Here is a 15786-nt window from a genome sequence, read left to right as displayed (position 1 = left end):
TGATTACCAGAGGAAACAGAGAATGATTACTTATTAGCTTATAGGATATTTTGCTGGAGTGATGAGATTTTAATAATTAGAGAAGTGTGGTAGTTACATAACATTGGGAATACACTAAACAACACTGAATTGTACCATTGAACTACACCCTCAACCCTTCTTATTTTTTATTTTGAGACAGGGTCCCACTTAATTGCCCAGAACCTGTGATGTGATTCTCCTGCCTCAGCCTCCCGAGTAGCTAGGATCACAGGCATGTTCCACTGCACCCAGTTCAATTGTCAACTTTTAAAATTTCACCTAAATTTTCTAAAAAAATCAAATTAGTTTCCTCCACCTGGCATCAGAGCTCAGGCACACCTCTAGCAGAAAGAATGAACAGCAAACCCCTTACCCAGGGGCCTACTGGCCCATTCAGAGTTGCGCTCCAAATCATTGGCCACCCTTCCTTCAGGGCATCTTGAGGAGCACACAGGGTCTTGTGAGGATCACTGAAGTGGGAGAGCTGAGTTGTTTGTGTTTGTTTGTTTGTTTTTCTTAAGCAAAAAACATTTTACTTTCTCATAGCTTCTGTGGGTCAGGAATTCAGAACTGTTTAGCCTAATGGTTTAGCCTGCTCAGCGTCTCACATGTGCTTGTAGTTAGAAAGAGTTGTGGTTATCTGACGTCTTGACTGGGACTGCAGGATCCACTTGCAAGATGGCTTATTCACATGGTTGTTGGCCAGAGGCTTCGGTTCCCATGTGTATCTTCAGGGCATGACAGCTAAAATCAGTTTGAGAGGTTCTGATGGTCTGTCTACTTCATTGCTCCAGGCCTGAAGTGAGGCAAAGAATATCATGCGGAAGAACCTACAGAGGAAAGCAGCTCAGCCCATGGCAAATAGGAATTAGAGTAAGAGCTGAGATCTGAACATAGCTGGGCTATCATATTTTGTCCTCTGCAAGGGACTTTCCCAGTTCTGCCCCTGACTTAATCAGAGCATGAGTCATGAAGCTGGTCACCAGCCAAGTGGGATGGACTATGGAGGTTTAAACAACATCGCCCTTTAAATATCGACGGTGTCAAAGGTCAGGGTTCCAAAGGTTTTATGTTCTGTTGCTTCTGCCCACAATCCATTGTGAGGAGCATGAGGACAGTGGTAAATTCTGGGTCCAGTGCCCTGGTATGGGTGGGCTTTCTGTTTCTGGCATTTACTACCACCGCCACTGGTAAGATACACTGAACAGCACTGGGTTTGAGAGTGAAAATATCTGGGTTGGCAGGAAGACCAAGTGAGGAGGGGAGGGAGGTGAGTAGGGATGGGGAAGAGTGGGTGGCCAGCTCAGGGAAGGGGCACAGCTTTTAGGGATGCCGAGGTGTGTGCATACAATATAGGTAGGGGCTCTGCCTTTGCTGTGTATGTGATCCCCAGAGCAGCCATGTCCAGGGACACACTTGTCCTTTGTTTTAAGGGGACTCAGGATTTATTTTAGTTGGGTATGGTAAGAAAAGCAGATGTGCAAAGGGCTGTCACAAAGAAAGAAGTTTATTCACTGTTGCCTAGAAATAGGAGATGCACCATACCCTGCAGGGCCACCCAAGGTGGCAGAGGGAATGAAAGGAAAATGTGGACATGAACCTTTATTGTTTCCTCAAGCTGGAATAGGTAAGTAGGCTTAGCAGGCTTGAGATAGGCTAGTTTGAATAATTTCAGCAGAGTCTGGAGCATAGAGGCTCTGTCCCAAGTTGTCTGGTCCCTGGCCCTGGAGTGCTCAGGGCTAGTAGATAGTGGCCAGGATTATGAAAGTCCATTGAGGAGGTGGCTGGGGTATGGCTCTGGATAAGCTCCTATTGAATAACTTGCTTCCCAACATGTTGTGTCCTCTTTAGAAACTGGCTGACCCTGGGAGAGGCAGTCCCTCCAAGGTCAACAAGGCTCCAGATGACAAACATAATATAGAAAAAAAGAGTAGAATATAGAAAATAAAGACATGATTATTAGAACTTTTTTTTTTAGCAGATGAATAATCTGAGGTTCAAGTGGACAAGTGGGCCCAAGGCCCAAGGCCCCACAGCAAGTCTGGTTTGGTGTGGAGGGAAGCAATAACGATGCCAAGCCAAAAGGAGGAAGTTGGGGGTACTCAAAGGGGTAATCAGAGGGCCCAGCTTGCAGACTGCTGGGAGGTTAACTATGGTGCTGCGTGGCAGTGCTCAGCACAGAGCCTGGAGGAACAGGTGCTCAGAGAGCAAGTGTTTCCTTCACTCTGAGAGATCATCTTTCACCCCATCCTCTCATGGACCCTGCAAACTCACCCCATGGCCTCTGTGTCCTGCCCTCAGGGCCCAAAGTCACTGGTCCTGAAGTGGACACCCCCCTGGGCCGTGTGCGAGGCCGGCAGATAGGTGTGAAGGGCACAGATCGCCTCGTGAATGTCTTCCTGGGCATCCCGTTTGCTCAGGCACCCCTGGGCCCTCTCCGGTTCTCAGCCCCGCTCCCAGCCCAGCCCTGGGAGGGTGTGCGGGATGCCAGCACCGATCCCCCCATGTGAGTAGCCCAGGCAGGGGTGGCCAAGCAGACAGGTTGTCAGGGGTCTATCTTCCAGGAGTTATGGGGCTGACCAACTGGCCCTCGGGCTCATCCTTGGCCACAGGTGCCTGCAGGATGTGAAAAGAATGAACAACAGCAGATTTACACTCAATGGAAAACACCAGCTCTTCTCTGTTTCTGAGGACTGCCTGGTCCTCAACATCTACAGCCCAGCTGAGACCACTTCAGAGACCAGGAGGCCGGTATACAGCCCAGAGATCCATGTCCACCCTGCCCACCTGCCATTCTGCTCCCAGCTGTTCCCAAACCACCTTGGAGGTCCTGAGAATGCCTTGGGCAGCTGGGTCCCAGAAGCTGGGGGTCACTGCTCCATGGTTATCTCTGCAGGTCATGATATGGATCCATGGAGGCTCTCTGATTGTTGGTTCTGCCACCTCCCAGGATGGATCAGCACTGGCTGCCTATGGGGATGTGGTAGTAGTCACAGTCCAGTACCGCCTTGGGCTCCTTGGCTTCTTCAGGTGAGATGGATAGCCTGGAAGAAGGCATTGACTGCCCTGGAAAAGTCAACCCATGAGAAGAACTAAGGACCTAGAATAGATGTCCAGGGCCTAAATGGAGAGCCTTGCAACCCTGAGTATTGGGGCAGAGGAGGATATCTCCCTAAGGCTTTACTCTGGGGATGGGCCCAGCCAAAGCTGGAATTATACATTGAACTTGGTCCCTAGGACAAATGATATTGGCTTCCTGGGCTAGGGCCACAGTCCCAGAAGGGATTGGGGGCAAAGAGCAACAAGCCCAGGCAGCCACTTGAGAGCCAGTCCTGTCTGGCTGCCCTGCTAAGCTTGTCCACACCACATACTGGGTGTATAGGTGCCAAGCATGGCTCATAGCCAGGTGACTTTGGGAACAGAGGAAGGTTCATGATCCTGGTGGCTAATTCAAAGTAAATCTGCAATGGCCAAGGAAAATATGTCTGGGGAGTCAGTTTGAGCTAACTACTGCCCCATCCTGCCCCCTAGCACTGGGGACAAGCATGTGCCTGGCAACCAGGGCTTCCTAGATGTGGTGGCTGCTCTACAGTGGGTGCAGGAAAACATCACCCCCTTTGGGGGTGATGTCAACTGTGTTACCATCTTTGGTGGATCTGCTGGTGGTGCCATCGTCTCTGCACTCGTGAGTCATCACAGGGAGCTAGCAATTGGGGCCAGGCTGGGAGGGCTACTGTAGCCCCATACCTCTCGGCTCCTGCGCTCTTCTAATAGTCATCAGTCTTCTCCACTGCACCCAGGTCCTGTCTCCGATGGCTACAGGGCTATTCCACAGAGCCATAGCACAAAGTGGGGTCATCACTCTTCCAGGGCTCATGGAACCCAACCCATGGCCCAAAGCTCAGGTCTGCATTTTCTTTACTCTCTTACTCCATGTGTGCTGGTCCTAAGGTCTCAGAGTGAGAGATGGTCACTGATGGGGAGCTTCCTGTTGTCAGAGAGGAACAAACCAGGATGAATAACACACAGTACCTGTGGAGGCTCTAAGGAAATGACTATATTTCAGGGGCTGGGCAGTCAGGCATGGTTTCCTGGAGGAGGCCACCCCTAAATGGATCATCTCTGGCCCCCTCCCCAGGATGAGATCTTGGGGAGCACACCTCTCCCCAAGGGTGCTTGGGGAACTCTCCATTCCCAGTCACCCTGCTGCTTGAGAGATTTCCATTCAGCTTCTAGATCCCCCCCACCCCTAGACTCTCACTGACAGCCTTGCAAGGAGTTGCTAGGGGAAGCCAGAGAGTTCTCGAAGGGGAACGGCATGCACCTGCAAAGGCTACAGGTGTGAGACAGTGAGAGGTCCTGGAAGTAGGAAGCCATCAGGTAGGGAATAGGACATGTTAGGGAACAGAGCAGGAAGTAAAGGTGCTGGAGAAGTAGGAAGAGTTGCAGAGACCTCACAGGCCGTGCAATGGACATAGACTTGATCCAGAGGGCAGGAAGAAGCAGGGCAAAGATGAGTCTGAACTACTTGGAGTGGAAGATGGGCTGAAGGGAGCAACTCTGGAGGTCAGGAGGCCTGGGAGATGGTCAAGGAAGAGCCCAGACAAGAGAGACCATGATGAGGCAGGGCAAGGCCAGCAATAGAGACAGGGACAAGGGGAGGCTGGGTCAGTAACCTCGCCTGGCCCCAGCTCTCATCTAAGGTAGAAGAGCAGCTGAATACTTTAACCCCTGGTGCAAGATGATTCAGGAACCTCAGCAGGGCACAGTGCCTCTTAACTGGACAACAGGAGCCTCCTGTCGATGCCCTCACCATGGAGATTTTCTCCACCTCAACTTTAGGTCTTTCCCTGTCTCCCTTGAAGCTGTCCCTAACAGCCTCACTTCCTACCTGACCCCTGGCCTGCTCCAATCGTGGCACCCCCTGCATCCCCAGACTGTGGCCTGATGGAGCTCCTCCCACTCCGCACCCTACCCCGGTCCTTGTTCCCTACCCAAACTGTATTGACACAGAAAAGAACACAGTTCTCAGAGGGGCAAAGGGCACTCATTCCATCCTCCCTCAACAAGGAATGGCATTTTGATGTCACTGGGGGCCACACAGAGCAGGGATGGGCCTCTCAGGGTTGGTGGCAGGTATCTGGCCAGGCTTGGGCCTGATCTGTAACGTAACAGCCCAGTATTCTACAAACACAACCCCTCTGTATGAGAAGGAGTAGACTGGAAGGATGGAGATGGGGGGGCTGAGAGGGAGGCGTGACATGTGTTTCTCCAGAATGCAGCACGCTCCTTGGCTTGCAACTCTGACTCCCCGGCCGAACTGGTACAATGCCTTCAGCAGAAGAAAGGGCAGGAGCTGATCAACAGCCTGTCGGTATGCAGCCTCTTGGGGGATGGTGACAGACAATAGCACAGAAAAGGTCCTGTCCAGCACCTATGGGAGCAGAGGGGAAGTTACCAATCTGAGGTGAGACTTGGGGCAGCTATCATGAGAGGAAGGAGATGAGGGTCCACCCCAGCCCCAAGGGTAGGCCCTGGCTGCTAGGGAAGACATCTGTTTGGAAGCAGTAGTTGCTCCAGGTCTCCTTACTCCCCGCTGGACCCTCCATCTCCTCAAGGGTCAGTCACTCAAACATGCATCTGGGTGGCCCTTAGGATTCCCATCCTTTGAGGCTTGGTCCTGACTCAGGGACCTCCTGCCTTGTTTTCTCCTGCAGAATAATATGATCTCTTCCTACACCATTGATGGCTCCTTCTTTCCCCAAAGTCCCCAGGAGCTCATAAATGAGCGGCAATTCCACTCTGTGCCCTTCCTCCTGGGTGTCAACAATCATGAGTTTGGCTGGCTCATTCCCGAGGTGAGTGTCCTCCAGCATCTATGCCCTTCAGGTCCCTTTCCAGCCAATCTGCTTCTACCCCAATGTCCTCATGACAGTCCTGTGCACTGAGCGCTCCTTTCCTCCCATTTGGTAGGTAAGAAAGCTGAGGCTCAAAAGGTTTAAGGGACTCTCTCAAGGTCACTAAGCTTCATTTTCATAAGGCATATATTTCCTTTATGGAGATCAAGCTTTTGCCCAAAGTGGTCTGGGCAATTCCGATCCACAGAACTCTCCTGTTGGGATCTTGTCTCTACATTAGACTCTGTGAGACTAGTTAGTTTGACTCTATGCCTGAGAGACTGACTACCTAAGACTCTGAGATTTCAGACAGCATTAAGTCGTGGGACATGTACTTTCCAGTCCATTCTGCACACAGAACTCCCCACAAAATATCAACATTGTGCTTTCCTCCTGAGCGTCTTATTATTATCATTCTCACTTGTCTACTCACCTCTGCAGAACTCTTTTTTGTTTGTTTGTTGTGGTGCTGGAGATGGAATCAAGGGCCTTGAATGTGCTAGATAAAGCACTCTACCATTAAAGCTACACCCCCAGCCCAACAATTATTTTTAATGGCCACAAACCTCCCACAAAGAAAGGGTCTCATCTTGTTTCGTCACTTCGGCATTTGGGCAGCTTATAGTTTTCGCTTCTGCAGCAAACAGTGCAGTGAACACCTTCATGTCCACAGCTTTTGTCCTCTAACTTATTCCTTTGCAATCAATCCCCAGGAGGGGCACTGCTAACAGCATGAAAGGTTCTTGTTCTCTTGACACTCAAGGACAAAGACTGTACAAGTTTCCAGGTCAATGTCCCAGTCTCTGGCAGACAGCTTGCCGTCACACTATTGACAGGCAGCTGTGAGCACAAAAATGACAGAGTGCCAACCTGGCTGACTCCCAAGACCTGTCCAAGCTTGCCTATGCCCAGGATCTAAGCTGAGGTCGTTTCTCAGCTTCAGGGAATCTGAGGGCTGCTCCCTACATCTGGGGCAGGAGCTGATCACCCCCGCCCCTTAGTCATCCACAGTAGCACAGTTGTAAAATTTTCAGCAAACTCGGTGTTGACTAAATATCCATGGTAAAAGCTTTAGCCATGGAATGTAATCGATACCTCTCGTGGAAACCCCTCCACTTCTTACATAATGCCATTGGCATAGCACTTTCCAAAATTTCTACACCAATTTACCCTGCCACCAGCAACTTGAATCCACAAGTTTCCTTGTAAACTTACCAGCACTTACAGATCATCATTTTAAAAATATGAGCTTTATTGAGATATCATTTATACACCATAAAAATTCACTCCTATAAAGTCTAGTATTTTAGTATATTCAGTCTAGTTTTTAGTATATTTGCAAAGTTGATGTCACTGCTATCTTCTTTTTTAATATTTTTTAATCGTAGATGGACACAATATCTTCATATTTATTTATTTATTTATTTTATGTGGTGTTGAGGATGGAACCCAGGGCCGCACGCATACAAGGCAAGCGCTCTACCACTGAGCCACAACCCCACCCCCACCCCCACCCCAGTCACTGTTATCTTATTCCAGAATATTTGCATCACTCTAAAGAGAAGCCCAGTTCCCATTAGCAGTCACTCCTCGTTCCCCCTCCTTCAACCTCTAGCAACCACTAATCTATTTTCTGTCTTTAATCTACTTTCTGTCAAATCTATGGATATGCCTATTCAGGACATTTCATATAAATGCACACATAAAATATGTGGCTTTTTGTGTCTGACTTCTTTCACTAACATGATGTTTTCAAGGTTCATTCATGTGATAGCATGTATCAGTACTTCATTCCTTTTTATGGCTGCAGAGTCAATTATATGGATACCATATACCACATTTTGTTTATCCATTTGTCAGTTGATAGACACTTGGGTTGTTGCCACCTTTTTGGTTATTGTGCATAATTCTGCTACACAAATTTATTCATAAATTTTTGTGCAAATATGTTGTCCATCACTATAAGGAAACACTTGAAGCTGAGTAATTTGTAAAAAGGTTTATTTAGCTCATAGTTTTGGAGGCTGAAAGTCCAAACAACATTGTGCAGATTCTGATGATGGCCCCATGGCTGGATTACTAATATCAGATTACAACACAATGGTAGGAGTGATCACATGCAAGACAGGAGAGGAGGGGCTCTTTAATAACAACTGGTTTTTACAAGAACTCACCAGGAGTCCCATGAGAACTATGTTAATCCTTCCCCACAGCCCCCATGTTCCCAATAACTAGGCCTCACCTCTTAAAGGCCCAGTCTTTCCCAATATTGCCATACTGGGGACTGAACTTCCTACACCTGAACCTGAGGGGCAGGGTGGAGAGACAGAGACACTCAAACCACATCTACATGATCGCATATATGTTTTAATTTCTCTTGATTATATATGTAGGAGTGGAATTGCTGGGTCATATGGCAAATATATTTGATCATTTGAAGACCTGCAAGACTGTATTCTAAAGTGACTACACCATTTTCCATTTCCTCCAGCAGTATATGAGGGTTCTAATTTGTCTACATTCTTGTCAACGCTTGTTTTGATTCTCTCATTTTTATTCCAACCACCCTAGTGGGTGTGAAGAGGGTGTGCATTTTCCTAAAGATGTTTGAGTATCCTCTCAGGTATTTATTGGCCTTTGTTTTTTAGTGGTGCTAGAGATTGAACTCAGGGCCTTATGCATGCTAGCCAAGTGCTCTACCACTGAATTCTATCCGCAGCCCTATTGGCTATTTTTATACCTTCTCTGGAGAAATATCTATTCAAATCCTTTGCCCACTTTAAAAATTGGATTATTTGTCTTTTGTTGGTGTTGTTGTTGAGTTGTAAGAGTCTTTTTTTATATATATTTTTGTCTAAAGATGGACAGAATTTCTTTATTTTGTTTATTTTTATGTGGTGCTAAGGATCGAACCCAGTGCCTCACACATGCTAAGCAAGCACTCTGCCTCTGAGCTACAGCCCCAGCCCCAAGTTGTAAGAGTCTTTTACATATTCTGGATACAAGTTCCTTATCAGACATTATTTGCAAATGTTTTCTTCCACTCTGTGCATTGTCTTTTTACCTTCTTGGTAGTATCCTTTGAAACACTCAAGTTTTTTATCTTATGAAGTTCATATATTTTTTATTTTGTTGCTTGTGCTTTTTGTGGCATATCTAAAAAGATGGATTGCTTGATCCAAGATTACAAAGATTTAGCCCTATGTCTTCTCCTGAGAATTTTATAATTTTAGCTCTTACATATAGGTCTATGACTTATTTGAAGTTAATTTTTGAATATGGTTTTAGAGGTTTTGTTGCATATGGTTTTCCAACTGTCCTAATACCATGTTGTTAAAAAACCTTCTTTATCTACTGAATTATCTTGGCATCCCTGCTTAAAAATCAATTGCTGTGAAGGAGAATCGCTCAGGACCTCTCTCCTAGCTTCGGGTGGGTAGCCATGGTCAACCTTGGCTTGCGGTCCACCCTATCTTTACATAGTCTTCCCTCTGTACATGTCTGCCTCTGTGTACAAATTTTTCTGTATACAGGGATACCAATTATTTTCAATGAGATCCCACCCTAATGATTACCTCTGTAATCATCTTAATTACCCTTTTTTGGGGGGAAGGGGTGTTTGTTTTGTGGCACTGGGGACTGAACCCAGGGGTGCTCTACCACTGAGCCCCTTTTATTTTTTATTTGGAGACAGGGTCTCTCCAAGTTGGCAAGTCTGGCCTCAAACTTGTGATCCTCCTGCCTCAGCCTCCTGAGTAGCTGGGACTACAGGCATGCACCATCACACCCAGCTTAATTTAAGTACTTTTGTTAAGACCCTTTTCTCCAAATAAGATCACCTTCTGATCTAACTGAGGGTTAGAAGACACTGTGTGCTCATCTGTGAATTTTTCACTCTTATTCTTACAAGATTAACAAAGAGCCTAGTAGCAATGAAATGAATTTTAATAACTAACATCTCCATAGTGCTTAATCTCTGTCCGGGCTACTGTGTACACTAACACACTCAGTCTTCATGACATTCCTGGGAGGCAGGTGTGTTAGTCAGTTTTTTGTCACTGTGACAAAAATACTTGAAAAGAACAACTTAGAGGAGAAGTTTATTTGGGGGCTGATGGTTTCAGAGGTCTTAGTCCATAGACAGCTGATGGCTCCATCGCTCTGAGCCTGAGGTGAGGCTGATCATCATGGCAGAAGGGCATGGAGGAGGAAAGCAGAAGCTGGAAGCAGGAGGAGAGGGGCAGGGGAAAGATAAACCCTCCCAGGACCCACAATGACCTATTTCCTCCTACTAGATCCCACCTGCCAATAATCCATTCAGCTATCAATGAACTAGGAAAGGGGTTGATCCACTGATGAGGTCAGAGCCCTTATGTCCCAGTCATTACCTTAAAGCCTCACCCAAAACCTTGCTGCTTTGGGGATCATGCTTTTGACACATGAGCTTTCAGGAACACATTCTGGATCCAAACCACACTAGTAGGTTATTATGATTCTTTGTTTATGGATTAGGAAACTGAGGCACAAAGAATTTAAGTACCTTGTCCCAGGTTGTGTACCTAGTAAGTGGCAGAGCCGAGACTTGAACCCAGGGAGTCAGTCTTCAGTGTTCTAAATTATAACTTATATAAAGCTAACATTTGACATTTTTAACTTTGCCTGTAGCTCTTGCTATAGCCCCTGGAAGTCTTAATGTTATTCCATAAAAATATTGAAAAACTTTCTCTCATTTTCTGTGGTGCTACCATCAACCACTGCCTGCTGCATGTGATACTACTGTTCCCAGTCACCACTACCCCCCACACCAATTTGAGGTTTATCTTTTGAGGTCTTTGGACTTGTGGGTTTGTCCATAATGAGTGTATGGACACAGGGTTGTGAACACGCTCTTGCCCTGCCCAGAGCTGGGAATGGGGAGGGCTGTGGTCCAGCTATACTGAGAGGGCCTTGGTTGTCCCCGCAGGCCTGGGGTATTCTGGATAAGATGGAACAGATGAGCCAGGAGGACATGCTGGCCATCTTGAGACGCTTCTTGACTGATTCGGTGAGCAAGAAGCAGGGGGAGGAGGCTGGTAGGTATCTGATCCAGCACAGTCTCAGCTCCTATCCTTCGCCCTCACAGATACCCAACCTTCACCAAGCCCCTTGACCCAAATGCTGAATTTTTGTTCCACTGAAGGATCCCCTTAGGCATGAGTCAATGTGGTTCTCAAAGGAAAATCATCATCACCATCATCATCATCGTCGTCGTCACTGTCACTGCTCCTTAATAAGTAGAACATCCCGTGTGCTGGGGACTGTGCTATCCTGAGCACAAGGATAGGCATTCATGTCCTTCATTCATCCCAGCACGTCTGTGAAGTAGGGACTTTTATTATCTCCATTTTACAGATAAGGAAACTGAAACTCGTGGTAGATAAGGGGAAGAGACAGATCTTGAGTCAGCTCTGTCTAACCCCAGAGCCTAAGCTGTTGGATGCCAGATGGAATTATAGTCAGACCCCAGCCTTGGTCACTTTCCCAGTTATCCCAACCACTCCAAGTCCATGTCTACTCTTCTGTTCTGGAAACTTCACAAACCTGCCAGGCAAAGATCACCTTTCAGAGAGGATCAATCACCCTGTCGAAAGTCACACAGCCAAACAGTGGCCACAGAACTAGGATTTGACTCCAAACCTGAGCTTATCCTACCCAGACACCATCTAGAATTTCCAGAGAAGCAGGGAGACAGGTGGCTGACCCCTGGAATATGAGCTCTGGCATTTGAGGGAACTTATTCTGGAGAGCATAGGGCTTCTTGGGAAGGTCTGTCACAGTTATGGGAACTGAGCAGGCCTGAGCATGACCTCTTGCCCCAGGATGTGCCCCCTGAGATGATGCTCACCATCATAGATGAATACATAGACAATCACTCAGATGCACAAGCCAGACGCCACAGCTTCCAGGAATTGATGGGTGACATCCTTATCTGCATTCCCACCTTGAATTTCTCAAGAAATCTCCAGGGTAAGCCTATCCCTGACCATCTGCCCCACCCTCCCTACTTGAGCCCAGGAGCTGGTTATCACAGGTAACATTACCCTGATGCCCTTTGTCTTACACCCTTCTGCCACTCCCAAAGCCCTCTTTCTCTGGGATGCAGCATCACAGTAGTGAGAGGTATCTCTGGCAGAATACCTTGCAAAGGAGAAAACAGAAGCTCAGAGAGGTACAGTGATTCATCAAAGGTCACCCAGAAGGGCTCTTCACAATCCTCAGGGGTTAATTCAACGTATGAATAATTTTGTCTTCTTTTCATACCTCTCCTGGGAGACATCTTGCTTCCATCAAGCCCGGCTGCCATTCCCTGACACAGTTCTAGAATAGCTCCAAGTTCTTAACTTGGTGACCTCCAGAAAGATACTGAACTATATTCTGTGCCTGGCTTTCCTCATTTGTAAAATGGGGATAATCTAATTCAAAATTGTTATGAAGATTAAATAACTGATCACACATATAGCTCATGGAGCAGGGACCCAACACCTAGCAGTAGTTCAGTAATGCTTGCTGATAATCATGTTATCTTCATCATTTGTATGATTAAGATTGATGTTTTCACAAGTTTGTGCAGCCAAGGGCAGGCCCTGATCATGCTGTGGGCACCTAACTCCGATCCTTCCCTTTTTCTACAGATTCTGGAGGCTCCGTCTTTTTCTATGAGTTCCAGCATCCACCCAGTTCTTTTGTGAAGATCAAACCAGCCTGGGTCAAGGCTGACCATGGAGCTGAGAGTGCCTTCATGTTCGGGGGTCCTTTCCTTATGGATGAGCGTTCCCTCCTAGGTACGGGCAGACAGACAGACAGACATGCAATTCCTGGGCTGCCGTGCTCCAAGGTTCCAGAGTGGGTTTGTCGGGACAGAGGTCTCCAGCCAGCTGCAGAGACCCTTGGATTCCTTCCAGGTCCCTTCTGACCCTGATCCAGGTCTAATTCCCCCATCCCCCAGCCTTTCCAGAGGCCACAGAGGAAGAGAAGCAGCTGAGCCTCACCATGATGGCCCAGTGGACCCACTTCGCCCGAACAGGGTGAGTGAATGAGCATGACTGGCATTGAACCTGAGATTTGGGGACTGAGACACTCAGATCTGCCCCCAAGAGGGTCAGCACAAAAGGCCTTGGTTCTCATTCATTCCTCTCTCCCAGGGACCCTAATGGCAAAGGGCTACCTGTTTGGCCCCGGTTCAGTAAGTCGGAGCAATACCTGGAGATTGGCCTGGTGCCACGAATCAGGCAAAAGCTAAAGGAGGCCCGAATGCAGTTCTGGACAGAGACGCTCCCCAGGAGGATCCAACAGTGGCACCAACAGCAGAAGAGCAGGAAAGTCTCAGAGGAGCTCTGAGGCAGGCCTGGGCCTTCTAGACTAGGACCAACCCAAAGGTTATCAAAGTTCCAGGAAGGCGGCCTCTTTTTCTGCTCCTGCCAAGACACTTTAATCTAACCTAGGCTATTCTAGGCTCATGTCCCTTAAAACAGCCTCTCCAATCAATCAGCCTCTGCAAGACTGGTGTAGCACTCTTTCGAAATGTCACCAGTCTACTTCCTGCCTCTGGGCCTTCGTACAAGTTCCTGCTTCTCCCTAATCTGTCCTGCCACTGGCTTCATGGCAAGTTCCAGCACATTCTTCAAACTCTCTGGAGAACCACTTTCCCCAGGAAGCCTTTCCAGCCCTCCCCAAGCCATGTGGTCCTGAATAGGTGTTCATTAAACCACAGCCTGCCCTAGGTTCACACTGTCTGTGTCTGGGTCTTTGTCCCCACCAGAGAAGGTCTCTGAAATTGAGGATCAAACTGACCTTACTCTGTCGTCCGTAACAGGATGAGGCAGGATCTGGACCCAGGAGATATTTGGAGGGTAAATGGCAGGCAGAGAATTTGTGAATGATGGCTGTTGGACTTGAACTCAGCCCCTCAGGGGCCACAGCCATGGTCAGTCCCCCTCAGGTGTTATCTGCCCTGGCCAGGAGGGTGGTTTTCAAAAGCATTTCAGGAGTATGGAAGTCCTGGGACACCAGGGGGATCCAACCTAGATGAGATTTTAGCCCCAGAAGCCTCCTATTAAGGTTAAGTCCCCTTCTCTCTGCCACCTGGTTTTGGCTCCTACATAACACAGAACAGAATTCAGCAGAGCAACTAGGCAAACTCACTAGACACAGTCTTCTCCAGTTACAGCCTTGACACTCAGGAGCTGGGACACAAGCTCCCAGCCCTAGTGCCTGGGTTCTTCCCTCTCTTCCCTGGGGGAAGATGAGGCTGGGAGGGTAACTCAGTGATAGTGTGTTTGGCATGTGTGAAGCCCTGGGTTCAATCCCCAGAATCATTTAAAAAACAAATCTTGCTTTCTATATTCTCCCAATGTCTTCCCTTGCCCTACTACCCTATTTTACCTGTTCCAATCCCACACCTACTCTTTCTCAGCCAGAGTTCCTGGCTATTGATGGTTACATGAAAAGCATTTGCAACTAGGACTATTATGTTCTGGGAAAACCCATTTGGGGCAGGAAGGAGAGACACAATGCCAGTGGGGTTCTGAGTCATGCCACTCCCCTGCCAAAAGCTCCCTGTGACTTCCTGTCTCCCTGAGGACAAGTTCCCATGGCACTGAAGTTCTCCTGTTCTCAACACCTCCCCTCCACCAGAAAAGTTTTCCCCATGAACTGGTAGAGAGCCTGACCAGTAAACAGGCCCCATGTGTGTTTCTGGAACTCAAAAAGCTGTGAAAACACAGACATAGACTAGTCCAGACTTGGGGGACAGGGAGGAAGGAAGGACACCTAAGCAGAAACCTGAAAAATCAGAGGGCACTCAATGTGTTGGCCAGAGTAGTAGACTACAGGGGAGAAGTGTGCCTGGAAGAGGGGACAGCAGGAGCCGGGGACCAGAGGACAAGATGTGCTGAGGGAATGTAGCTCTGAATAGGTGGAAAGATAATCAAAAGATCAGACTGCAAGGGGCTCATAAGCTGTGATGGGGGTGTGGGCTGAAAGCAACGGGAAGGTTTTAACCAGGGACAAATTATGCAGATTTGTCATCTGGAAGACGGTGCTGGGGTGTAGAGGCTGGGACAAGAAGAGAAGAAAGGGGTCAGTGTGGGCCTGCAGGTAGATGGAGAGGCACTGGTGGCCTCTTGACTTTGAGTCTTCAGACAGTCTTAGTGACTGATGGGTCACGAAGGTAAGAGGAGGAAGACTTCCCAGGATCAACCTCCATGAAAGTCAACAGAAGCGGCACTGGGAACCAAGGATCTGATTTTGTGCAGAGTCGTCATCCTCCAGGCCTGAAGGTACAGGCTGAATGGCAGCCGTGGAGGAACCTCATCAGCTTCCATGTCACCATCACCAGCAGGCCTCTAAGTGTGTGAATCAGCCGGTGAACACTTAGACCCTGACCGCACACAGGGAGAGAGGGGATTGGCTGGCAGCACCCCCAGCATCTGGGAAAAGCACCCCTACAAAGCTGATGCTCTGGGGACTCTAATCCTTTTGTCTCTCTATTCTCTCTTCTCTGGGTCACTGTCCCTGAGGCTCACCTACTGCCCCTCTCCTGCCTCTCAGAGTATCCTTGACCAACTGATGTTCCTAACCCAAGGACCCAGCAGCCACACATAACTGAGGGGAGAAAGTCACAGGGTTAGGGCTGGGGATGTGGCTCAAGCGGTAGCACGCTCGCCTGGCATGCGTGCTGCCCGGGTTCGATCCTCAGCACTACATACAAACAAAGATGTTGTGTCTGCCAAAAACTAAAAAATAAATAATTAAAATTCTCTCTCTCTCTCTCTCTCTCTCTCTCTCTCTCTCTCTCTCTCTTAAAAAAAAAAAAAAAAAAAAAAAAAAA

The 15786-nt window shown here is 48.0% G+C and overlaps 1 protein-coding gene across 20 annotated transcripts; it reads left to right on the top strand.

Moving 5' to 3' along the window:
* The first annotated feature begins 1056 nt into the window (after positions 1-1056).
* On the top strand, positions 1057-15688 carry Ces3 (carboxylesterase 3). 20 transcript variants are annotated; one of them, XM_048792662.1, is made up of 14 exons: positions 1114-1211; positions 2000-2131; positions 2323-2527; positions 2634-2772; positions 2918-3051; positions 3553-3706; positions 3822-3926; positions 5297-5395; positions 5739-5879; positions 10882-10962; positions 11777-11924; positions 12590-12739; positions 12904-12982; positions 13100-13683. In XM_048792662.1, the coding sequence occupies exons 2-14, from the start codon at positions 2092-2094 to the stop codon at positions 13293-13295; spliced, it is 1671 nt and encodes a 556-aa protein (XP_048648619.1). In that variant the 5' UTR covers positions 1114-1211; positions 2000-2091; the 3' UTR covers positions 13296-13683. The 20 variants fall into 20 exon arrangements, with proteins under 20 accessions (XP_015351734.2, XP_048648623.1, XP_048648626.1 ...); XM_015496250.2 differs by lacking the exons at positions 2000-2131; positions 13100-13683 and adding exons at positions 1547-1648; positions 15212-15688 and having other exon boundaries at positions 1115-1211; XM_048792663.1 differs by lacking the exons at positions 2000-2131; positions 13100-13683 and adding exons at positions 1547-1648; positions 15098-15122 and having other exon boundaries at positions 1115-1211.
* The last annotated feature ends 98 nt before the right edge of the window (positions 15689-15786 follow it).

This window comes from Marmota marmota, unplaced genomic scaffold (assembly GCF_001458135.2).
Source record: "Marmota marmota marmota unplaced genomic scaffold, marMar, whole genome shotgun sequence".
In the NCBI taxonomy this organism is placed as follows: Eukaryota; Metazoa; Chordata; class Mammalia; order Rodentia; family Sciuridae; genus Marmota; species Marmota marmota.
The sequence above is the reverse complement of the archived record's forward strand: the minus strand, read 5'-3'. Positions and strand labels throughout refer to the sequence as shown.

Coding starts and splice junctions, on each gene's coding strand:
- Ces3 (XM_015496246.2), top strand. CDS start 1,130: ATGAGGACAGTGGTAAATTCTGGGTCCAGTGCCCTGGTATGGGTGGGC. Junction 2,528..2,633: donor GCCAGCACCGATCCCCCCAT/GTGAGTAGCCCA, acceptor CCTTGGCCACAG/GTGCCTGCAGGATGTGAAAA. Junction 10,963..11,776: donor GACGCTTCTTGACTGATTCG/GTGAGCAAGAAG, acceptor CTCTTGCCCCAG/GATGTGCCCCCTGAGATGAT.